Consider the following 25358-nt stretch of genomic DNA (forward strand, 5'->3'; position numbering starts at 1 on the left):
AGGTTGGACATGTTGTAAGGAATACCTCAATTCCAAATAGCTGTGGCTGCTGCCTTCTGCACTTCTGCTCACAGCAGATGAGAAGGACTTTTACCTTGTTGAGCATGCTCAACATTTAAACTCCTACTTTTCTCCTAACATTTAAACTCCTACTTTTCTCCTTACTTATATAATAAAAGTATAATCAAAACTAATCTGGAACATTCAGCAACATTACTCTGAGTATACCTTTGGTGACACTGAAGACAGGCCTTTGGCTCAATTTGATCTGCTGTACTCTGGAATAGACGGGCTTTTCACAGCTAATTTAAACAAGAGCTTGTGGTTTCATTAATGTCTCAAAGTTTTGACAGTAGCTATTGTTGTTTGGCTGTATATCCTTGCTGCTGTACTGTAAATGATGGCTATGTGTGCACACATGCCTTGTGGAGGAGATAAAGTCTTTTATGTTTGCACAGCTCAGGAGAATGTTCACAGCAGAGAAGTCTTCTGCTTCAAAAGGGTGGCTGAGAGATGCATAGCAGGCATGATTTACTGGTGTGCCATGGGTTAGGCAGCAGGATAAGACCTGCAAGTATACTTGACCTGAATACTACACTGGGAAACTTTCCCATCTCCTTTAATCGGCAGGCAGCTCACACACAGGAGGTAGCTAAGGATTTGCTGAACTTCTCTCAGCCACTTCTCTTCCACACCCTCCTTCTTACACTGCTACCAACCTGTGTCTTCATCACCATTAACATGTCACTTCCCATGTATCTCCTGCAGTAAGTCCAAAATCACTCTTCAATCTCTATGCTACCACAGTCTCAAAAATGGTGTTTGGGGGAAAAAAATATTAGGGAAATACTTTAATTTTTATTTTTTTAAATTAAACACAACAAAGCTTGTTTTGGTTGACCCTGAAATTTCATGTTGATGACCTAATTGTTTCACAAACTTTACATAGATTCTGAATCACCCTGACCTGAGCTTATTGTTTATGTACCTCTCAACCATTTCACAACTCCAGGGTTTGGACTTATGATATATGTTCATTTATTCCAATTATCACTAGATAAGACAAAAGCTACATGCAACATGTTATACAAAAAGGAGCTGAAACACCAGTACACTGCACTGAGGGGTTTTCATACTAAAATCTCATTTCTATAAATTACAAAATTATAAGAAAGGATAGTAAGCTTAAAAAGTCAGCCCTTCCACAGTTCAAGAGCAGAAAGGCAGTAGTCAAAAATTCACAGGTTAGAAAGATAAGAGCAATGACACCAGCAGAGCTCTCTAGCACGTGTTCAGGTTTCTGGATTCCTGCTGCAAACTTTGTCTGTTACCACTGTTCTGAAATGATGCTGCAGCACCTGTCTTTTCCCCAGTACTAGATTGTTCTAGCGCAGCTTATTCAGGATGTTTTGTTTTTTAACTCTTATATATGGATATGTATATTTTACACATACATGTGTGTTCCTTTACACAAATATGTTTTGTACATAGCTGTATTATCAGAAAACCTGTTTACAATCAGTGCAGCTCCAAACCTGTCTCAGTGTTGCTTAAGATCCTGTGTGGAGCACTCAGAATTCATGTCTTCATGTCGTCCTCACTTCTTCAAACTTCTGAAGTTTCTCCTTCTTTACAGTCAGTGACAAGAACCACACCCTTGTAGAAACTCCTCTAATTAACTGCCATTAACTCCTCCACCATTGCCCTTCACTGACCAGGCAGAGATCTAAACCAGACGTAAACATGTGCTCATCTTATTTTAGTGATAAATGGCACTGCTATATCTTTTTTCATTTATCTTTATTAATTTCCTTCTATCAGTATGCTCAAGATTACGAAGAGCATACATTTTATCAATGTAACACTTCCAGATGTTATGCTTTTGCGTTGCTATTCATAAATAATACACAAACCATTAAAAAGCTCTCTATAAAAATACATCATTTTCTGGTATGCCTGCTTGTACCAAAACAAGAATAAAATATAGGCAACTTTATTGACAAGTGCAAGTGTTGCATATACCACTGATGCAAAACAGACAATACCCAATGCAAGGCATTACAGCATTTCCCTACGTGGAACAGGATCAAAACTAAAGAGGGAAAATTACTTCATCCAGTGAATAAAGTTTGTGAGTTTGTTTTTAAAATAAATATTCAACATGTAGACTTTGAAAAGATTAAATTATTATATGTATCAAGTCTTTTGCGTTAATAGCTACAGATTATTGAACAAAACTGAACCCAGAGAAACTGCCAAGAAATGAACTTGCTATATAATACAGCATGCAGGTGTTTGTGTTTATAAATTATATATACATAAAAATAGAAAGACTAAAAGGATGAAATTGTTTTCCATTACACAGAGGAAGTGAGCAGTTTTTATGCTCTCCAACATTATCATTTAGTTACTACACACAACTGCTTTAGCTCCTATAGGCCCAGCTCATGCTTTTGTTCCTTGTCCTGCAGCAGTTAAAACCAAACCTGCCTCCTTCTGTACTTCTAGGATAAAACAAGGAAAGCCTTTGTTTCTTAATAAAACTCCACTTTTAAAATATAACCCATGCCTGTGGGATTGTATGCTTTTCACTTGCAAGATCTGCTGTATCATTTTAGCATTTGTTCAATTTAGGACCTCTCGTTTTAGAAATTATCTAAACACAATCGAGTCTTTTAGAAACTAGAACCAGGCAAAGCATAGCATATAATAAAGCAAATCTCATTTAGTTGTTCCAGACAGACTTCTTCAAACATCAACGTCTTAACTTTCCTCAGTTATAAAGTAGATCTAACACTGATCAGCCTGATTTCAAGAGTCTGAAGTAGCTGTGGTCTGCAGCTGCTTGCTTTCTTTCTGGAGGGAGGCACTGCAACACCAGGAGAAACTGGATGGGATTTGAACTGAGTTGTGTAGTGGCCTCAGTTTACATACTTGCATGCAAGATAGCCTCAAATCCTTGTAACTTTAGTGTCCCAGAGTAAAAACTGTGGGACCCCAAGAGTTGTTTCCTGCATAGTTCATTCATTCTAACTCAAGAAATAGAAGAGAAAGGCAGGAATTACTTTAGGACTTAAGTTTAACCCACGCAGATATGTTAGAGTAAGCCATTAGCCTAGGAGTGGAAAACCAGCATTACTTTTCCCTTTGTCTTGCTGTTTGATCTTTTATTTTCAATAACCCTTAGATATGACATTTTCCCCCAAACAGCATAGCAATATATTTTGCTATTTATGGCTGACTGGAACTAATTGAGCTGTAATGGGAAAGCAAAGCATTTACACAATAAACCCATAAATCATTTTGTAATCATCAACATGCATTTCTGCTGCCAGTTAGAAACCTAATTCACTGGAACTGGTTACTCACTATGTTATACAAAGGTTAAAAAGAAGTTCTTTGTGCTTCACGTTCTGATAACTGGGATGTGATAGTAGTGGTCATCCTCAGTCAGGAGAGAAATCTCATTCCATTCCCTTCGGTATTCATCTGGACAGTTTACTTGAAATTCTTCAGTATTAAATTTATGCAGTCTGTAAACTTTGATCTTTACTTGAAGCAGGTATCCAAGAAGGAACAGTTCAACCTGAAAATGAAAGAGGTCATAAGACATTTATTTCCAGTCTTAGAAAACAAAAATGAAGACAAGGATAAGTCTCTTATCTTACTTCAAAACAGTAGACAAAGAATTGCAAAGGTTTTTTTGTAACAAAATCAAGAGTTTCAGGATATTCTCAATGTCCCAGTCATCTTCCTGCCACTCTTTTTCATATTGAGGATATTCTGGGTAATACTTGCAGCTTTGGAAACATCCCTCTTTCACTTGACTCCACACATAATCTGCTCCCACACTCAGCTCACCCAGCTTACCGGGGTGCAATGAGGAACTAATGTTTAATAGATTAATACCTTGAAAAATGGGAAGCCTGCCACCTTCTGATCGCTTGCTGCAATGGGGATGCAACAGTAAAAGGAAGCACTTCATGCATTTTAAGCCTGAGAACTGGTTCTTCATTAACATGTCTTGCAAAGGATTGTTTAAACTGGAAAAATGCTTTGGAAAAGTAACTCGTATCCTTGGGCACAGCCAGACAGATCAAAACAAAGGTGAACACATCATCTATTGATTGACTTTGTAACTGAAATAGATTATGAAAAATGATTTTGCCTATTGGAAAGACTACGTCTATTGATACCTCACAGCATTTACTTCCAGCCCAGCAAAAGAACTGTCTGCACTATTTTATTCTGCTATTTCTTTTTTTTCCTGGAAGTCATCAGTTTACTTCCCTATATCTCAAAGAAAAAAAAAAAATGGGCCAAGTATCTCACAAACGATGTACAGTACATTCCCCCAGTCACATCAGAGATGGAATTACTTCTGTGATTTAGTTTTTCATTTGTATCATTACCTGGTCTAGGCAAATGGAGTCACCTATGGCATTCAGATGATTCATCATGAAACTCAAAGGGTCAGATGAAGTATCCCGAGCAAAGAGGAGGCGAAAAAGGTGGGGTACAGGTTCATCCCTGTTCTTCATTTGCTCGTAGGCTTCAACAACTTCGTAGAGCATGATAAATTTTATAGCCTCATATAGCTTGTGTTCCTTGCTCTCGTCAGAAAAGAGTGCATTACACATGTTTCTTCTTTCTTCGTGATCTTTAGTACCACTCATTTCAGCCCACTAGAAAGCACACAGAAGAATGCTAGTCAACTTATTAACAATTTAGATGAATAACCAACTCATTAAGAATTCTACCTAACACGAAAGACATCAAAATAGGAGCAATTGCCACTTCATACTGCACTGTTCTGTGGCCAAACGTAACTGCAGATTAGCCAGTGGTTTCGAGTGATTTGCAGTAAAATGTTAAGTCTTAGACACTTCGTTTTCCATTTATCTACCTGAATTTATTTGCTACAGGCTGCTCAAGGCACCTGGATACTTATTATAGGCTGTGAGAAAGCAAATGCAATTCCTCTATAAAAAGCCATCCACCACTACAACAGAAAATCCAGCTATGACTGACAGTAAAATGTGCAACCACCAAAAGCACCTCAAAGTCATCAGGAAATCAGCATAGGTACATCAAATATACACTATGCTATAAGCAAAGGTTAGATTAAGTGATGACTCCTGACTTGTTTTTAACTTACAGCATCCAAAATTCAGTAATTTTCCTCAAAGGAACCCTTTGTGGTAGAAGCTAGGCTTGCTTAAATTCCTTAGATGCTAAGTCTAATATAGAAGTAGATCAGTTAAAGGGAACTTATGTAAATTGGACATGATATTATGAACTGTATGTATTTGTATGTCTTTAGTGTGTTCTGATTATGAGGTCAAGCTAAGTTTGTTGGCCAAGAATGGACAAGACAAAGACACACGCAGGACAACAGCAAATAGAAATTTCTTGTTCTGCTCAGCTTATAATCGAAACTCCTCAGCTCTGTGTTGCTCTAGAGAGGTTGAAAGCTGGAGCTCATACTAAGCAAATGAATCAGCCAGGAGATGAACAACATTGGATTAGATACCAAATGAGAAAGATTAAGACATCCAGTCCTGATCACGGTGGATAGAAACAGTCTTCTGAAAGCAAGAAGTTTTTCAGGACCACAATAAGAGATGATGCTCAGGGACTAAGATTCAAATCAGTTGCAGTTAATTCTGTGATTGTATTTATGTGCTGAAACTGCCAAACACCAAGAACTGTAACTCAAAAAGTCTAATTTACTTTACTAATTGAGAAACAGATGCTGCAATCTCCTCACGCATACTGAAGACCATTCTTACAGATGAAAAACAAAACCGAGTGGATGAAGCATTACTAATTACCCCTCTGCTAGAGTACTTCTACTACCAATGTGAAAAGTCTAGAGTACAAATTGCTGACTGACCTACACAACCTAGGCCCAAAGACATCTGCAGAAAAGAGCCCTGAGGATGAGGATGGAACTGGGAAAGGCAGCAGAGTTGGCTGCCTCCTGCTTAGCAAACTGGCAGGCACTCTGCTGCACCTTGCTCACTTGAGGCAAGTCAGGCATGACGAGGCTCAGTCTCATGAGTCTGGGGTATGTAGCAAGCCTCTTGCAAAAGCATGCTAGTGTATAGCTAACATTCTTCAAAAGCCTCAAAATACTAGTGCCCACTTTCATCTTCAAGTCATAGTTATAGTAGAATTGCATCTATAAGCTTTAGGTACTAAAAAATATTTACTGAATTTGGCTATTCCAGTTTGAAGAAATTACATAAGGTTTCTCACTGTACTTGCAGAGCAGTGAAGCAAGTAAGCAGTTAAATACAAGAGGAACCCAATTCCCAGTGCTGACTCTCTTCACACTACTAAATAAACCTTAAAAAAAAGCATTCATGAAAATAGGCACAAGTCCACCTCACTGGCCAAACAGCATCTTTTTAACAACAGAATAAAGCTAGGAATTAGACCTCATAGAATCACAGAACCATAGAATTGCTCGGGTTGGAAAAGGCCTTCAAGATCATCAAGTCCATACCCTAACTCATGTTCAGCAACAGCATAATGCATAAAGAAGCTGCTCTGCAACAATTAGTCAACTGTATGGATTTGCTTACCATGCTGCCTTGAAACTTCTTTCTGTACAAACATCCAGTTTGAATGCATCATCCTAAGGGACTAATATCAAGTGACAAGGAAAAGAAGATAAAAACTAAAAGCCAAACAACCCAACACTGACAAATACAGAGCAAGCAGGATAAAATGATATTTGCCCAACAGAAGCAGTTGCGATGCTGGGAAGGAGAGAGGTGGCATGCTGGGGATAGCTTGTGGCAAACAGAATGGAAGCAGTTCCAAGCTCACACAATGACAGACCAGCAGACATCCTAGAGGAGCTCAAGCAAAAATGCAGGTTCCTGCCAGTCTGAATTTTCATCTTTTTTCCAAGAAACCTTAATGCTACTAAACTCCCAGAGTGTTCAGATGCATAAATAAAATTAAACTCCTGGCTGGGAATACAAGCAATCTGGTTTTGCTGAACAGACAGGGCACTGAGGCTGTCAGATCTTTGCATTCAAGCACTTCAGCTCGCAGAGAGAAATTATTGGAAAAAAACTTAACAAAACATTAACTTAACAAAACATTAATTCCCTATTAAAATGGGGAAGAAAACAGAAGAAAATGCACCATTTGTTGGTTCCCTCCAGTTCTGGGAGGGCATCTAGGAGGATCTCATATAGCATGCAGTTATTTTCATTGAAATGATGAGATATTGTGGAAGATAAACACGCACTAACAGCTGTGGGGAGGGGGACCTCCCTAACTTGCAGGGAGATGAAGTACTTAACCTAGAACCCCAAACCTGAACTCCTCTGCAGAAGTGACAGCCTGCCCAGCAACTGAGTTCTCTAAATCCAGGAGGCAGTCAGACTGCCACAGAAATATGTAACAAGAGGATGATCCCTAACTCAGCCTCAACCCACTTAGAAGTGCTTTTATGTCAGCCAGCCACCTTCTAAATACTCACATTTGTCTTTAATGTTTCCATACATCTGCGTAATTTTCCAAAGGCATTAGGACCTGTGTAACTTTCTGGCCCAAAACTGTATTGCTGAATCCAGTTGCAACCTTGGGAATACAGAAGCTTTTCAGGAAGCTGGAAGGAAAGAAAGTCAATTAAGGAGAAATCATAACCACAAGAAATAGACTATAAAATTATGTAAACCTGCCTACCAAGATTGTAACCCATTTTAACTTATGATGTGATTCTATCTTCTGGTTGTATAGATCAAACAAAAAATAGAAATAGGCTTCAGAACACATCAAATGTTAAAAGGAAACTCAATTTGGCTGCCAAGTCCTTAAGAAACTTTTTAACTAGTGCCAGCCAGAAAAGAAGAAAATATGTTCTCAGCAAAATACACAACCCATACTCTGGAAAAGCTGGATGCATCCAAACTCAGTAAGGCTTCTAGAATTCCAGACACCTTCCAGCTGGCAGATGTGCCCCCACAGGCAGCAGTTACAGATCCCCTCCTCCTTGCTGCTGTCTCCTGACAAAGCTCCAGGGACTCCGGGCAGAACTCTGCTCCAGCAACATGCTGAGGTCACCTGCTTGATGCCTTCCTTCAGCTATGCTCTTGAACAAGCCACTGGATTTTGCAAGGGTGTGAATAAGGAGAAGTCAAACATCCTTTTGGGTTAAGGGACCAACATATAGCAGAGTGGCAGCAATGTTTATCTTGCTGCCTTTTTTTTTTTTCCTTTAAGCCTCATGTTCATTTGATTATGTTTGGATCAGAACTTTTTCAGTGAAGCACAGTTCCAATTGGTTTTAAAAAGTTCTCTTTAAATTCTGATAATAATTTTTCTCTACTCCCACTCATGCAATATCACTTCTCTTGTTTAACAAAGACAGCTGTCTGTTCTGTGAATTCCTTCTGCAGCGCAAAGGTACCTGGATCACATCCATTTAGGAACTGAATTTTACCTTTAATATATCTCTCTCCCTCATCCACGATGGAAAAGGAATGCCTTGGCTGAATATCTGAAAAAGCACTGCTCTTAGGACGCAATAGTTGTCCTTCCTGACCTGCCGCAGATATTTGATATGATAGTTCTGAAATAATTCACTGTATGCCTAAAAAAGAGCAAATAGAAATTTAGCAATAAGCAGTTAAAAACTTGGATCAAACTTGCATTAAACTGGAGTCTGACTCCAACTACTCGTAACAGAGAACTAGGGAAAAGAGGGAGTATATTTATAAGCTTTATATACACAAAAATGATTTAACATGTTTATGTAAACAAAACTGGTACTGCTCCTTAAGAAGGACTCTTTGCTCTTTCTAAACTTGGCTACTTGCTCCAGACTTTGCACTGTTGCTATCATAAACATTTGCAGGATCAACCAAATCAGAAAAGATCAGTAAGAATTTTGCCATAGCAGCTTTAACCCTCATCACTTCACAAGTTACACTGGCGCATGGGATGGAGCAGCAAGAGGGCAGGAAAAACACATCTGGAAAAAGCTCCTTTTAGCAGAAACATCATCTTATACCTGAATCTACTATGCAACAATGACCTAAGACTGAGGAAGAGTGGGGACAACTGCAGTCAATACCTTCTTGGCTGTGTAGTTTCCCTGACTCTTCCTTTGCATCAGCTATAAGTATAAGCCTACTGAATTCTTCCTGCTGTTTTGAGGAGTTCAGGAGGCTCAAAGGATTAGATGAATGTCAGGGCCAGCACAAGATGTGTCCTGGGAACGTGCCAGGAGCAGATGAGAGCAGGGAGTCAAGGCCTCTTCTTTCAGAATGACCAGATGTATCAGCAAACCACATCCAGCAGAACATATAAGAACCAACAAAGTGAGGAAAACGAAGCAATGAAACAAGCAAAGGACTTCCTTTTTGGTGACAGCAAGCAGATGAGGCTGGTTTAGGTTCTTGCGAGACCTCACTCTAAATTGCTGTGATGACCTCAACCCATTATAACCATCTATTCACTAGACTCCCTTGAGCCTCCTTTTCAGCTCTAATCATCCAACACACTGGAGGACCTTCTGAAAGACCCACTGATTGATACCTATTTGCAAATCTATTAGGGGTTGTGCTATCTTTAGTTAATTACTTGTTCCTCCAGATCACCTTCAGCCTTGCTATGTGTTCTGGGCACTTCTGGCATTGTTGTTTTTCTGCATTTAATCTGGAAAAGTTGGCTCTTTTCTCCATTTACCATTTGGACATGGCTCCAGGCTTTTGAAAGAGCTCTTCTTTTTTTTGAATAACTCCTTTACGGAGCTATTTATCCCTACCAGCTTTCTTCTACACTTTAAGTCCTTTGTACACGTTTGCTCTGTGACTCCACTGCCATGGCCTAAAACAATATGCCAAATACACTAACCATACTTAGTTTCTTAGCAGCCTTTTAGGTTCTTTTTAAAAGGCTTCCTCATTTTTATGCTCTCTCCTTTCTGAAGGTGAATGCAATTGTAATGATTCTTTTGATTTGTTGGTCTTGTAAGGATGTTGAATACAAGTACACACTGTCCCCTGCTCTACAGAAATGAAATTAGAAAACAGTATTTTGAGGCAGATTCTGTACACTACTCAGGTCTAAGGTAAGGGTTACTTCCTTTCTTAAAGGCTTCCTGGAAAACTTCCACAGTACAGCTGATGACAGCATCCTGAATTTCATCCCCATAGTTATTGTCCAGTGCAGATAGCCAGTCAATCTCATTACTGCTGCACTCCCTGCCCTCTCTCTCTCTCTTTCTCTCTCTCTCAGCATCACATGTTCAATGTTCCCACCATGCTTAGATAATCAGAAATACAGACTGGTGTTGCATTTGTCCCATATTAGTCTTAAATTTCACAGCAGGATACTAGGATGTAAAGTCACAGTCAATTAACTGGATTTGACACTAAACTTTAACAGATACTACTACTGTAGCACCAGGATAGCTACTTTAGCTAGAAATTGTATAGGAAAAGTAGAGATCCAGCCCCTGGTTTCTGAGACTCCCTTGGTCAGCTTCACATAGTTGAAACAGAGAGCTATAAAAAGAGATATCTGCTCTTCTTCATCACTTGAGGCCCAACCCCATCACAAGTTAGAATAATGGCCAGCACCTGTCAGGCCCTTCAGAGCACTATGCCATACCTGCCAAGTCTTCTGCTGCACTACCTCTCTCAGCAGCTACCAAGACACAACTGCTAACAGCCCTCTGCACATGCAATAACTTAGGTATTTGTGAGAACTTGCAGCTGCCCTTTCTGCCTGCTAGGGGTATAAGCACATGCACACAACATACACAACTGAAAAACACATAAGCAGACAGAAGGCAGCTATCTAACATTACTGAACCGTGAACTGAATAGATCCCCAGCTCAGGAGTTCAGCCATCCAGAACTGAAAGCCTGACAGATGTATGATTATTAAGATGATTGCAGCTGGCAGCTTAAAGATACAAGAAACATTGCCTACAACCAGGCTGTTTGGGCTGCAGCACTCAGGATGATATTTTTCCACTGTTGTAATGAAAGTCATCCAGAGCACTCAGAACTACTGCCTGGGTGGCTTGAACTACGGAGAAGAACTTAGAAAAGATGCAAGACTAAAATCTAATCTAGATTGCAACTGCAGTCTTAATGCATGGTAATGCTGTCTGTTTCTCATTTAAGCAGCAAACTCTGGGAGCTGCAGCAGCTGCTTGCACTGGAACTGCTCTTCTCAGGTAGTTCTCCCACATCCTCATGCAGAAATCAGTTCTTACCTCCCTCATGTGTTTGGCCTGCTTTGTTTCTTCTCTCCATTCTCTTGCACTATAAGCAAGAAGATCAACTTCTTCCAACACGCTGCGATTCTCTAAATCAAGATTAATTTGCAGATTAGTTACCTTCCACTGTTCTGCATTTAAAGGGCAGGGTGGGGATTAATGAACACAGAATGACAGCAAAAGATTACTTATGAGCTTTCTTTGAAGGTAGCTGCTCCACCTGAAATCCAAATGATAAAACAGGTATCAAAGAGAAGTTATCAAAGGAAAATATTTACCAAAATAAGCAACAGTATTGAAAATTAAAAGTCTGCAAACTACCATTTGAATTGAAACCTACCGTGTCAGTAGCTGTGCTAAAAAGCTGTACAGCCTTCTGCAATACCAAAAGACAGCAGCGAGGAAAGACATGCTTAGCATTAGCTGTAGCTTCACTTTTTGCCACACAAGACACAAGGATTGCTTGGTAGCTCTTGTCCAGGACTGCACCTCATGACTTCCTGAAATAGTGATAAAAAGAAAAATCTTTTCACTCTTTTGCAATACTTATTTGCACTTTTTTTTTCTTTTTTTCTTTTCTTTTTTTTTTTTTAAATCATCCAAGTGCAATACCACTGCAAATAAAACACACAACATGAAATGCAAAAGGAGCACTATACTTAGTGACTCACTTGATTTTTGAAGTGTCTGAGCTTTGGCTGTATGTCACTTATGTTTCCAAGCTTTTTGTCCACACAATGAAGGCTACATACAGTCAGTGGAGGTCTTCACAAGAAGACTAATATCAAAGCAACTGTCCAGTGACAACAAGAACTGCTGCAGGATACACTGGTCCATAGACCCATACAGCCATTACTTTGCCATTAAATCAAGGTTTTAAAGACAAGATGTTGTTGGGAGTTTAGTCTGCAAATGCACCATATAAGGTAATAGCTAACTATAAGATCATAGCTAACTATACACCATGTGAATGCTACAGGAAATAAAGGAATGTTCCTGGCTCAACTTGGACAAATTTAGGCTCAATTGAGACTCAGGAGAAATCTGCTCCTCAAGAGATTTGGTATAAAGCTCAGGAGATGATCAATGAAGGGACTGTGTTCTTCACAACCATAAGCCAGGACAAGCTTGCTTTGTTCTCCTGGTACTACTGGGAAGGTTAGAGATGGGTTTGGCAGTCTCCTACTAATCAGAAAATCTAAAACTGAGAGGCGTACAGAGGCTGAAGAGCTGATGACTGCAGTGTTTGCTCCCTAAGTGAGAAACGTATCCTCTGACTGAAATATGAGAATATGAAATTCCCAGAGTTTACAACCAACAGCTGCTCTATTAACTTCTTAATTGACTTACTACAAAATTTTTAAAATAACTTCATTTTTTTAAAAGGCATCTCCAGAGAAGATGAAAAGATCCCTCCCTAGAGAGTCCATGACAGGAGTAATTCATTCACCATAGATTTATGCCAGCTGAACTTTTGCCCCTTCTGACTCTAAAGGTTTTCCATGCCCTGTCAACAGCTATCCAGGCAGATCTGTGCATGGATTCAAACCTTGGTAACGAGATAAACAGCCATGCGTGCATTTTTATGAGCATTGTTGCATACATAGTAAGCACTGCTGATATTTAGTCTTTCCTGATATTCAGTTTGAAGAAGTTTTATTACAGGATGTCCTACGTAAGCTGTCTGGAAGCGAGACTCATAACTGGTCTCTCCCACGAACGAGGCAAGTTAATAGCTGTAAATGTAAGAGAGTTAATAAACTTTGAAGAGGTAAATAGGAGGAGTTTGGGGGTACTAGTTCCTCTTACACAAAATCTGTGCTGCTGTGAATGCCTGTCACGCAAGACAGACCAGTTACCTTCTGCTCATATGCTGCACTAACAGATGCTGAGCTGGCATGACCCAGGGTTACGCCAGCGCATGCTGAGTAGGAAAAGACACAACAAAGAAACCAAAATCAGAGGGAAGAGTTTGTTGCTGGTCCCAAGTAACAGACAGCAAAGCATCACCTGCACAGTTCAAAAATATCACAGATCTTGCGAACACTGGGACAATCCCACCTACATCACACTGCAGATGAAAAATCAATAGAAGCCTTCACAACAGTCACCTAAATTGCTACCAACAGAACAAAAATTAAGCATGAGTAGAAGACAGCACACCTGTTGTGCACAGCAATCTACTCTTTCTTTTCTTTAGAATAAAAAGTCAGCATTGAAAAACCTCTTTCAATTGTAAATACCTGAAACTCTTGCTAACTAGAACAGAATTTATAGGCTTACAAAGATCACTCAGCCTTCTCCATCAGTGGATGCTTTGGACTTGCACTCACTGTTGTACAAAAACCTCTGATTACTGGTTTGACTAGCAAACCAATGATGCCTGTGACAGGGAGACTTGAACTTGATGATCATTGATGTCCCTTCCAATCCAAGTCACTCTATGATAATTCAAACAGAATTTGTTAACAGCTGTTTAAACACAAGGCACCTAAAGAAAGGTACAATAACCTTCAATTTGATTACTTAAATGATCACACAGCTCCTTTTTTGAATAAACTGGTACTAAAAAAGAAGTGAGAACTGGTCTGTCTGTTCAACTGGCATATGTCATTTTATTGGGTACCAAGAGATGGATGCCAACAGCTGGACAGTACTCAACTTTTCTTCCTTAACTTCTTTTACAGGCAGAAATCTGGGAGAATTGCATTAGCATGAGCTCTTCTGTTAAATCAAACAACCTCTTGTAAAAGTTTTTGATGGCATTAATCTTGCAAAGAGAACACACTGAAGTCCAAGAAAATCCATTTCAATGCTCAGGGTGAGCAGGAACATGAGCAACTATTCTCCAAGGAGTGCTGGGAAGCACTGGCTTACCCATTTCAATTAAAAAAAAACATGAATTCATGTCAGAAAACAAGCAGTAATTAAATACTGTTCACACATTTTTACATTCTTTGTGGATTTGTAAGTAGAAATTTCCCTAACATAAAGCCTAATAAGAGATGGGAAACCCTACAGACATGTGATTTTGACTATCTTCACTACACTTTTATTACAGCGTACTCTGGACTTCATAAACTTCCCCTCCTGTCATGGGAAAGCTGCTGTACAAACAGCACTTTGTGATCCAGATACTACTTTCAGTGCTTATGTCACTCTTAAAAATGTAATTACATTTTTTATTCAAGTAAGTGACATTTAGAAGTGGCAGCTGGATCGCAAAGTACTGCTGATAAAAATACATCATGAACAAAATATGAATCAAAGAAGAGAGCAGTTTTAAATAGATTTCCTCCCCCCATCTGCCCCCTCCAAAATTCCTGAGAAAATGGAGAGCAATTAAATAATAACACACTGGTGGGGGAAGAGTAAAATAATCCCACAGATTTTTCAACTCAATTCATTCCCTAGGATACAGACACAATTCCTCCTCTTCCCTCTAGAGGCAGATACAGAGCTGCTGCCCCGCAACCCGACATCTTTTTGATGAGTGACTGCCACATCATCAACCTCCTGCTAGTGCCAAACCTTGAGGTTTTACCCTGCCAAAGACAGCAGGAGGGGACTCTGAAGAAAAAGAATGCCAGAAAAAGTGATAAATAACAGACATCTGCAACATACGCTTCTTTCACAAACAACTCTCCTAGCTCAAGAAAAGTCACTAAAAAAAAAAAAAAAGAAAAAAAAAAAAAAAAGAAAAAGCCCCATATCTGACCTTCTTATAAGTTTTTTTGAAGGCTACCATCTTCAAAACGTGTCTGATGAAACACAAGATGCATGGGATCAGCCTGGGGACCAGTACACACCACCTTATGCTGCGCTGGAGCACATTCCAGTGTGCCTATGCCTGATGGCACCAGTCAGCTTCTTACTCCTCCCCTTGTAACAAGGCCATCAGAAAGGTAACAGAGCATCTTCCAAAATTAAAAGCTGACCGTAAGACTCCTTTTAAAAATGTTCCTCTTCACAGTCCTGCTTTAAATTTGGTGTTGAAAGGAGGACTTAGTATGAAACTTGGCTACTTTGTACCAACAACTATCACACAACACTCTGTGCCTAGTTCCTAAAAAGCAGGTATGCCCTTCTCCAAAGAGTGGAACAGAATGGGTTCCCTAGTTCTATCCCGCCTTCTCACTTCTCTCTTGGATACAGAGCTAGGAAGAGAGACTGAGAATTCCTGACCTTAATAAATGCATAACTCACATACCTTGTATATCAGATCATTTTCCAACTTTCTTGAATCTCCATCTGAGGAACTTCAACTAACTGAGTACCTCAACCAACCCAAGCAAATTTTGGCACCAGGAGGCCCAAGCCTGTCTCGGCATTCTGTGTGTGCCTGTCTTTACTGCATGTAACATTTTTCTAAATTATGCAGAATAAGTTCCAGGGTATGTTATAAAATTGGCTAACTCCATCTAGTAAGAGAAAATGATCAAACTTACACTTTTAAAACAGGTGTCTGTTTTAAGTGATACACAGATGCGTATATACACATCAAAATAAGCAAAAAGCTATTAATTATACAGACTGAATAGCTACAGTAGATTCCATCCTGTAAGACAGTATAAAGAGAAATACGCATTTTAAGTAGTGCCAAGTAATTATACCCTTTCTTTGACTTCCCAGAGTTTAATATCAGCACCCTAGGGAAAAAAAAAAAAGAGAAGAGAAACTATCAAAACCAGAAATGATTGAGCACAAGGTACTGAATCAATCACTGCTTCCCATATAACTGTTTCACTAAGAAACTCTACCAAGCAAAGCAAAGCCAACTTGTTGAGCAACTTTCTCCATCTGTTCTGGTATAACAAGTAGAGGTGAGGATTTCTGATTGGTATATGTAGGTTGTTAGAGGTAACAAGATAATAGAGATCATATCCAAACACTACTGGGTTGCTTTCAGTTAGTTCAGTTCAGTTCGTTTCTGAGATCATGAAATAAAATCAAATCATGATCTTTCCCTGCAGTGCTAATGGTTTGGAAGTACCTGAAGGCCTCATACCCAGAGAGTGGTGGTCAACGGCTCTATGTCCAGATAGAGATTGGTGAGTAATGGGACTGAAGCTCTTTAACATCTTCATCAATAAGATCAGCAGTGGGATCAAGTGCACCATCAGCAAATTTGCAGATGACGCCAAGCTGTGCGGCGTGCTCAACACGCCATTGGGATGGGATGCTGTTCACAGGGATCTAGACAGGCTCCTGCACTGGACCCATGTGAACTTCACAATGTTCAACAAATCCAAGTGCAGGGTTTTACATCTGGGTCGTGACAGCCTCCACTCGAGTACAAACTAGCGGATGTAAGGATGGAGCACAGCCCTGGCAAAAAGGACTAGCAGTACTCATGGATAGGAACCTGAACATGAGCCAACAATGTGCCCCTGCAGCCCAGAAAGCCGACTGCATCCTGGGCTGCATCATAAGATGCATGACCAGCACAATGAGGGAGGTGACCCTGCCCCTCTGCTTTGCTCAGATCTCACCTGGAGCACTGTGTCCAGATATAAAGTTCTCAGGTGTACAGGAGAAACATGGACCCATCGGAGCACATCCAGAGAAGGGCTAAAAAATGATCCAAGGGATGCAAGATCTTTCCTATGAGGACAGGTAAGAGAGTTGGGGCTGTTCAGCCTGGAGAAAAGAAGGTTCCAGGGAGACCTGAAAGTGGCCTTTCAGTATCTAAAGAGGAGGTGTAACAAAGAAGACAACAGAGTCTTTAGCAGGATCTGTTATAACAGGACAAGGGGAAATTGCTTCCATACTAAAAGGGGGAAATTCAGATTGGATATAAGGAAGAAGTTTTTTATGATGAGGGTGGTAAGGCACTGGAACAGGTTGCTTAGAGAGGTGGTGGGAGCACCATCCCTGGAGATGTTCAAGGTCAGGTTGGGTGGGGCTCTGAGCAACCTGATCTAGCTGTATGTGTCCCTGCTCATTGCAGGGAAGTTTGACTAGATGACTTTTAGAAGTCCCTTCCAACTTGAATGATTCTATGAAAAGTGAGCCATTTACAGACAAAGATGGTAATTATCAGTGACAATTTACCAAAAGCTCAACCATGCCTACTGATGAGATCTTAACTTCTACCTAATAATTAAAAAATCCCAGCTCCAAGCTGTTACTAGAATCATGTAGTTAGCTAGAAAATGGATTTTTTCCTGTAGCACAGAGGTCCATCACTGGTAAGAAAGCCTATATGTACCCAGCTGGTCTGCACAGGAGTCGCAAGCAACTCTCACCTCGACTTAATCTGTTATTTAGAGGAAGCCCACTCCAAGCATTCCTTTTCTGCCTTCTGCCACACCGCATGTTGAGTCATTCCTAAAGTTTGTTTCTTTAACTTGCAGACACAACTCTTCAAAATGCCCTTTATTATCTTTTTTTTTTTTGTGCTCAATCCAAACTAACAGAGTAAATATTTTCCTCCTGAACATCCTCTTCTGCTCATGTTTCGCTAAGAGGCCAGAGTAATATTAATACCTTGGGTTTTTCTGTTGACTGTTTAGATAACTGAAGCTTCAAGCAGGGAAAAAAACATTCAAGTTTCTTCTTTGCAGTAAGGAGTTCTGTTCTTTTCCTTGTTAAAATCCTGTTTGCAAGACAGCATGTAGAATTACAGAATGACCTCGGTTGGAAGAGATCTTAAAGCCTGCCAGCTCCAAATCTCTGTCATGGGCAGGGCTGCCACCCACCAGCCCAGGCTGCCCAGGGCCCCATCCAGCCTGGACTTGAGCATCTCCAAGGATGGGGCACCACAGCTTCTATAGGCAGCTGTGCCAGCGCCTCATGATTTCTGAGTAAAGAAATTCTTCCTAACATCTAACCTAAATCTCCCCTCTTTAAGTTTAAAGCCATTCCTCCTTATCCTATAAAGTCGGTTTCCTGCTTGTAAGCTCCCTTCAAGTACTGGAAGGCCACAGTGCAGTCTTCCCTCCAGAGCCAAGCTGAACAAGCCCAAATCCATCAAGCCTTTCTTCACAGGAGAGGAGTTCCAGTCCTTGCAAGCTGTACCTACAAGCCCATCCCTCCTTATACTCACTAGGGCCCAGCCAGGCCAGCCATCTGCACTTCCCTACGGATGGCTGTACTGCTGGCACTCTCTCCTAGTGTCTCCAGACAGGGGTCTAGCAGGCTGTAGTGATGGTTGTGCACAGAATAGTGCTTGGATGTCCCTGGTGGCTTTCTGTGGTTCATTCCCAAACAGCAATGGGAGGCCCCATAGGGTCCTTTGCCAAAAGGCTGCAGCTCAGGGGAGAAGGCAGACAAATGTTTGTCCACCTGGCAGGCACTCACTGCAGAATAGCATTTGAACTTCCATTTGTCAATAAGCAGTTATCTCAAGTGACAGACAAGGAAAACAGTAGCATCAAGTAACTCATGACAAACAAAAAAATCAATTTGTCAGAGCACACTTACTGTCTTAGCATTATCAGTGACAACTGTTCAGTCTTACTGGCAGTGCATACATCTGGCTTCAGGGTCTCACTAAGCTCCCACTTCCAAAGCCTCCTCTGTCAATTAGGCTGCATCCATGCAGATCATCATTCCCACCACCATTTGTCAGATCCCAGATGATCTTGCTGCTGTACCCTCACGACTCCAATTTTACATCTGCCTGCACACCACAGCCTCTGAAAGTTCACCAGACCCTGCAGGTCATGCAGCACCACACAGAACTCTGCATTTTTTCACAAAGATACAAAACAACATCTGGCTGTGCATCAGATAGCAACATCTGTGCTTTCCACCTAGGAATGTGCAGAGGTTAATTCCACTGTGTCATCCCAGGCAGACAAGTTACAACTGCTTGTCTCCTTTCCTCTTTCCAAGAAGGATCAGAAACAGAAGGAAAAATATCAGTCATCACTCTTAATATAAATGACAGGAATCACTCTTACATCCCCTTTCCCTCCTCCTCTCCATGTCCAACCTGAAGGAAGTCACACCCCCAGGTTCATTCTGCACAGCTAATGCCATCAGTGTAGAGGTAGATGGGGCTTTAAACTGTGCTCTCTCTTCATCTTTTAAGGGCACAAGTTTCAAGCTGACATATTTTAGTTAGCTTACACATGTGGGCACCCTCTTCCAACATTCTGAAGTGCAATAACATTCATTTCTGTCCTAAAAGTAAGGTTTCAAGGTAAAACTTTTCAAGGTAAAACCATCTGCATCAAGATCACTTACACATTAGTTACCTTGGGCATTCAGTAACTTTGGAACATGGCAGCATCATTTTTAGAAGATCCATGATGGCACAAAATTCTCTATTTTTAAAGTCCTCAGCCCGTGGCAAGTGTGGCACAGCTAAAATTCACGCACAGGAAGTGACACAAAGTGAAACCAGAACTGAAGAGCACGCAGGAGCTCAGCAGGCTGCTCCAGCGGGCACACATACTGCTCAGAGCTCTGATCAAAACAAAGCTGGGAGAAACAGGCAAGGCAGCTGTGTCACATGGACCTGAAGCAGGTAGCAAAGGCTGCTGGATGACAAATTGTGACAGACTCTGCTGGGGCGGCATAGTCTCAGCTCACAGTGATGAAAATCATGCTGGCATCTCCCCTGCAGCAGCCGACCCAGCACCTTGCCCCAGTGCTATGGCCCTGGGCGATGGTCAAAGCCCCATGTACGTGACAATGTCACGACAATACTTCTTGGATTTTTAGTCCTCCACATTTATGCAACACAGCTGAACTAAGACAACACAACTGTCCTGGTCAGCCCACAGCCTTCTCACCTGACAAATGCTCACTGAAAGCAATCTTTGGGCATCACAAGTTGCCTTGAATCATATCCATTTGCACGAGCATGTGGTGCAAGCAGCATCTGTCCTCGCTGGTGACATGGAAATAGGAGCTAGGGATGCACCTCCTGACTTTGTCAGGAGCTTTCAGCACAAGCAATAGAGAAATCCCAATTGCTGGGCACTGGTTCCTGAGGCTGTCAAAAGTGGATGGTATTGGTCCTCAGCAATGAAAAATGGGGAAGAAACTACAGTCAGAGTAAGGCTACAAAAAAAAACTAGAAGTTGTTGACAAAAATTTTTCAGGAAATTCATTAAGTGACCTGCTGTAGCTCTGCAGTATCTGACAGCATGTTTGCCTTCACTGGAGCCTTCTCAAAAAACAGACAGGAACACCTCTCTCTCTCTCTCTCTCCACTTCTTGTCACTCTGGGGTTAAACTTCGACTTTATATAGGTTCAGATGACAGATAACCCAACCACATGTTACACTGTTAACTGGAAAAAAAATACACAACAACCTTTTCATCATATCTAATCTTGTAATAACTAAACTGCCTAGCACTGGTGCTAGGCCCAGGAGTTGGATGGACTGTCAGAAACTCTCTCAAAGCAGAAAACAGATCCGTAAGAGACTCAGGATCAGATGTTGGACAGCAACTCTTGACTTCACAGTATGACTCATTTAGAATGTCTGAATACAAACAAGATTATAATAGGACTAGTAAGGCCCACTAGTAATTTTTAAAGAACAATTTCCTAGCCTAAACCAAAAGGAAATTAAGAAGTTCCTTAAGGTGAGCTTTATGTAATTCTATAATCACTCTCACAAATTTACTGTGTCCTGACAGCAGCATAACTGACAACCTTTGGACACCTGCACACTGGTTAGTCACTCATGTTTTCAAAACATCTCAATGACAGCCACACTCACCTCCCCTCGTGTCATTCAATGGCACTGTGACTCCCACAGTTCAGCTGTGTGGGGGCAGGAGGTATGGGATAGAAGTGTTTCTGAAACCTCAAACTCACTTGCCTGGGTAATCATGTAAGGTCAACTGCTTTCAGACGTGAAGCTCATGGAAAATTGCAGGCCTTACTGAAAAACCTGTCCATATTTGTTGTCGTCGTCTTGAGAGATAAGACATGCGGGTTTAACCTAGAGACTGTATCTAAGAAACAAGGTGGACAGAAAGTCGTGATGCTGAGTGGGAAAGCCATATCATTCATCAGGGAACCTGATCCAAAATGTTAAACAAAATGAAAAACAAACAAACAAGAAACAACTTCCATCCCAATGGCAAAAAGAAACTTGGAACTATGAAAATGAAGTATTTTTTTCAACGGCCCAAATCTAAAAAGCACCAGTAAGAAGCATTTTACTGCTGCTTTTGTCCTTGAAAATTGTATCTAACACCCTTCACTTTTTACATGACCCTTATACAAAACTGCCAGTATACCATATAAATAGGCACAGCTGCAGCTTTTCCTCATGGTATCTCTTTCAATTCTTAATTATTTACCCAACAGTAACAACATACAAGGAACAAGCTTCAGTGATTATAAAACAATTTTCTGAAATTAAAATCCCAAATGGATCATTTATTTCTTCCTATGTCCTACACGTTTTAACTCCTTGTTTCAGCACTTGCAGACACCGGTGTGGGTCAAACAAGTGGGAGTAACTGCAATTTCACACAGCAAAGAGCAACACATAGCCTCAAAATACACTTACTAAATAGCAGATTCTTTTTCCAGCAAAAGGTGGTATAAGCTGAGTTAAGTTGGTGCAGCTCCTCCAAAGAGCAGACAATTGGTTCCTATGAAAAGCTGTGCAAAATGAGAGAGCTGGACCAGCAACCACTGAAGCAGAAACACAGCCTGAAGTGCATGGCTGGAAGGCAAATAGGCAGGGCATGGCATCCTCACATAACAAGACCTACTTGGCAGTGACTTCAGAGACACATGGACACATGGTACTCAGGACTATGGACAGTTGGGGAGCGGTTCAGAAACGATGCACGATCATCCTCCTGAGCCTTCCCAAACCACACGCTCATTTCTGGACTCCTCTGCTCAAGACCCTCACCTTTCCAGTGGAACAGAAGCCGGCTTGCAACATTTAAATTCAGATTCAACACGGTGAAAACTAAACAAAGAGCAAAAGCCCCAACACACACCCAACATGAAACAGCACACGGTGCTTTAAACCCAAGACAAACCATGTATTTTAAGGCGATCACACAGAGCATTCAGAACACCCAAGTTCTCAAGGAAAAAACAAGAAACCGAACTCCCAACATATAAAATCCTATCAGGAAGAGCTGTCACACTCTGCTCCAACAAAACCCGACGGCGGTTCACAGCCCTCCAGCCAGCCCCAGGCAGGTGCTCTCTGCCTTACACACCAGCCTTAGCCTTCCTCGGTTCACGGTGCCGCTCCCCTGGGGAACCCGCGAAGCAGCTTTTCGGATATTCCCATTTTTGAAAAACAGCCTCAAAGAATTCAGATGGAAAACAAAACAGTGAAGAGAAAAATAAATAAATAAATAAATAAATAAAAGGAGAATCAGCGAATAAAATCTCCATACACATGCCCCCACCCCCAAATGCTCGGCCGGCCCCTCCGCAGCCCCCTCCGCCCCCGCCTCACCGCGCCCGCTGGAGGCCGGCTGGAAGCACCGATGGGCTCCGGCCCCGCCCCGTGCGGCCGAGGGGCGGGCAGCGCCGCGGGGCCGCCTGTGCCGAAAGGCGCGGTGCAGGGGGGCGGTGGCTTTTACCCGGCAGCCCTGCCGTGAGTGCCGGGCGGTGCCTTGCCCTGTGCTGCGTCTTGTGGCTGAGGTTGTGTCGGTGGAGGGTAGCGCCACTGGTGTCTGTCTGAAGCTGAGCTCTGGAACGTAAACGCGACTTAAGAGTCGGATTTTGTGCTTTTTTTTTTTTTTTTTTTTTTTTTTTTTTTTTTTTTTTTTTTTTTTTTTTTTTTTTCCATCATTAAAATTTCATTTCCTTGCTATTTCATTCATTAACAAAATGAAGTGTTTTTTTGTCCAGAAGGAAGTTTTCCTTTGCCAGATCCTTGAAGCAATCCTTTAGCTGTAATCTGTCCCTGTTTGAATAAAACGATGTAATTTATATTCTGGTTACACATTAAGGAACACTTTTCCTTCATGTCCTGAGGGACTCTGTGGGAAAAACAGAAGGGAATTTTAATGGCCTGAGCAAGTGACGCAGGCTTAAATCTTTTACAGAGTTATAAGCAGTTTGCACCAGCACAGGGCTAGGACAAACTTGCAGGGCTTTTTCTTTTTTTTTTTTTTTTTTTTTTTTTTTTTTTCTTCCTAGAAGAGTGGAAGATATTAAAATGTTTGGAGATAAACCTTTTAAATAGCAGTGTGCCCAGCACTAAGCTGGGAGGCCACAGAAAGCTATGAGCAGATTTGTCTAAGGAAGTACATGTTTAAAGATCAGCTAGGAACAGCAAGGTCAAAAGATTGGCTTAATCTAGCTACATGTATCCTTGTTCATTGCAGGGGAGCTGGACTAGGTGGCCTTTAAAGGTTCCTTCCAGCTCAAATGATTATACAAAGGCCTGAAGCTGGCGCTTGTTACTTGTGCAGCACTGTGTGCTGCTCCTCAGAAAAAAATTCATCTTGGAGGAAAAAAAAAAAAAAAGAAAAAGAAAAAGAAACAGAAAAAGAAAAAGAAAAAGAAAAAGAAAAAGAAAAAGAAAAAGAAAAAGAAAAAAAAAAGGGATGTCACCACTGGGCACTTTTATGCTGAGCTCAGTTAGTCCATGCTCCAGTTTGCCTCCAAGGTGAAGTGTAACGTGCTGCTGGAAAGGGGACACACAGCAGGAAGCAGTGTTGCCTGCATTGCACTGGGCTCACAGTGTCAGGGCTCTGCTCCTGGACCTGTCCCACCTGCAGCAGCCACAGTCTTCGCTTCCCCGCCAGCTCCAGACATTTCCTCCTTGGCTCAGACTCTCAGTGTCAGTGTAGCTTCATGCTCCAGCCAAACCTACATTTGCCTCTTTCCACGCACTCTATATTGTGTTAATATCTTGGGATTTAACAGATGGTTTCCATGTGCAGCCCGCCGTGAAAGTTAGTGTTGATCTGTCTGCTGACTCACTGGAGAAGAGAGGTGAAACACACATAGTACAAAAGCTGCAAATCAAGCCCCATGCAATGAGTCCCTCTTAACTGGCTCTCTGCTCTCCTCTCACAGCATTCACTCACTACATGGGTGCAATACCCAGAGAACAAGCCTCTCTCTGGTACTACAAAGGTTCAGAAAGCTTGTCCAGGTGAGAACTTTCCCAAAATGCCTTGGAAAACCATGCCAGAAACTAGAGAAGGTCCAAGTTTGAGCGGTTGCTTAAAGTGTTGCTTGCAGAAGCAGTGCCTTGGAACAGGCCTGTATCTGTGGGGACAAGGGAAAGTTCCAGGAGCTCAGATCAGAGCAGCCTGTGTCTGATTCTCTTCATCCAGACTTTCTGCTTGTGGCACTTTGCTGTGTGCCAGTAGCAAACCTCCACTATTACAGGATATTTAAGATATTTCCTGCTTTTAGGGAGCTCTGTGAGTTTTCCCATAGCACAAACCACACCTTCCTCTGTTTCTCCAAGCTGCAGGCCTGCCCTGGGACAACCTCACTCTGCTTGTACTCACACAAGACTGCAGAGCAATCACAACAAAAGCTTACACTGAAAGCTACACTAAGCAAATATGAAGATATTTTGTTTATCTCTGCTTAAACTAGTAAATCATCAGCAGAAGAAAACGCACATTTTTGCTCCCATCTGCAGGTGAGTGACAGGAGCATAAAGAACCTCAACAATTCAAAAGGAGTGCTAAAAATATTTGCTGAGACAAAGGCAAACATATCCAGCTGAGTAAAAGTGGGAAACTCAGTAGGGGGCTGACAAGAGCTTCAGTCTTCGGGTTTTCAAGTCCATTACTAACAATCAGGAACAATTTCCTCATTTGTTATAGCTTGCTACTACTGCTCAGGTCGTGTATAGTCTGGCACAAAGGTAAAAGCAGTGCCCATGCAGCTGTGATCTCCACAAGAGTGTCCTGTCTGGGACACCAGTCTGGGGGGATGCCGTAATTTAGAGCACAGCTCCAGGAACTTACCAGCACTTCTCTTTGAGTGGTTAATTCTGCTTCTCTTTTCTTGCTCAGTGAACTGGTCTCCACTTTGAATCGAGTTCTTGTCATGTCGCCTCTGCATCTCCTCTCTAGTGTCTTCCCAGCTGGATCTCTCTCTCCTGCTTCTTGTCCTGGGACAGAAAATGAGTCCTCAGAGACTGAGTTTGTCTTTACAAATCAACAAACTGTGAAAGGATCTGAC

General features: G+C 41.5%; 1 protein-coding gene across 6 annotated transcripts; it reads right to left on the bottom strand.

Annotated features, from left to right (window-relative positions):
• Window positions 1-2387: 2387 nt before the first annotated feature.
• OTULINL (OTU deubiquitinase with linear linkage specificity like) lies at window positions 2388-25358 on the bottom strand. Of its 6 annotated transcripts, XM_052704060.1 has the most exons (9): window positions 22657-22697; window positions 22412-22499; window positions 11595-11754; window positions 11443-11474; window positions 11252-11343; window positions 8465-8614; window positions 7502-7630; window positions 4413-4685; window positions 2388-3586 (listed from the first exon to the last, which is right to left on the bottom strand). In XM_052704060.1, exons 3-9 carry the CDS (start codon window positions 11672-11674, stop codon window positions 3407-3409), a joined length of 936 nt encoding a protein of 311 aa, XP_052560020.1. In that variant the 5' UTR covers window positions 11675-11754; window positions 22412-22499; window positions 22657-22697; the 3' UTR covers window positions 2388-3406. The 6 variants fall into 6 exon arrangements, with proteins under 6 accessions (XP_052560020.1, XP_052560017.1, XP_052560021.1 ...); XM_052704057.1 differs by lacking the exons at window positions 22412-22499; window positions 22657-22697 and adding an exon at window positions 25142-25358; XM_052704061.1 differs by lacking the exon at window positions 22412-22499 and having other exon boundaries at window positions 22657-22775.

Source organism: Tympanuchus pallidicinctus, unplaced genomic scaffold, assembly GCF_026119805.1.
Source record: "Tympanuchus pallidicinctus isolate F22 unplaced genomic scaffold, pur_lepc_1.0 scaffold5, whole genome shotgun sequence".
Taxonomy (NCBI): Eukaryota; Metazoa; Chordata; class Aves; order Galliformes; family Phasianidae; genus Tympanuchus; species Tympanuchus pallidicinctus.

Bases quoted from the DNA above. Each gene is read 5' to 3' on its own strand.
- OTULINL (XM_052704056.1), bottom strand. From the start codon at position 22,598: ATGTGTATGGAGATTTTATTCGCTGATTCTCCTTTTATTTATTTATTT. The intron at 11,344-11,442 runs GTAATCTTTTGC...ATCTTGATTTAG, and splicing joins CCTTCAAAGAAAGCTCATAA to AGAATCGCAGCGTGTTGGAA. The intron at 4,686-7,501 runs GTGAGTATTTAG...TGTGCTTTCTAG, and splicing joins TGGAAACATTAAAGACAAAT to TGGGCTGAAATGAGTGGTAC.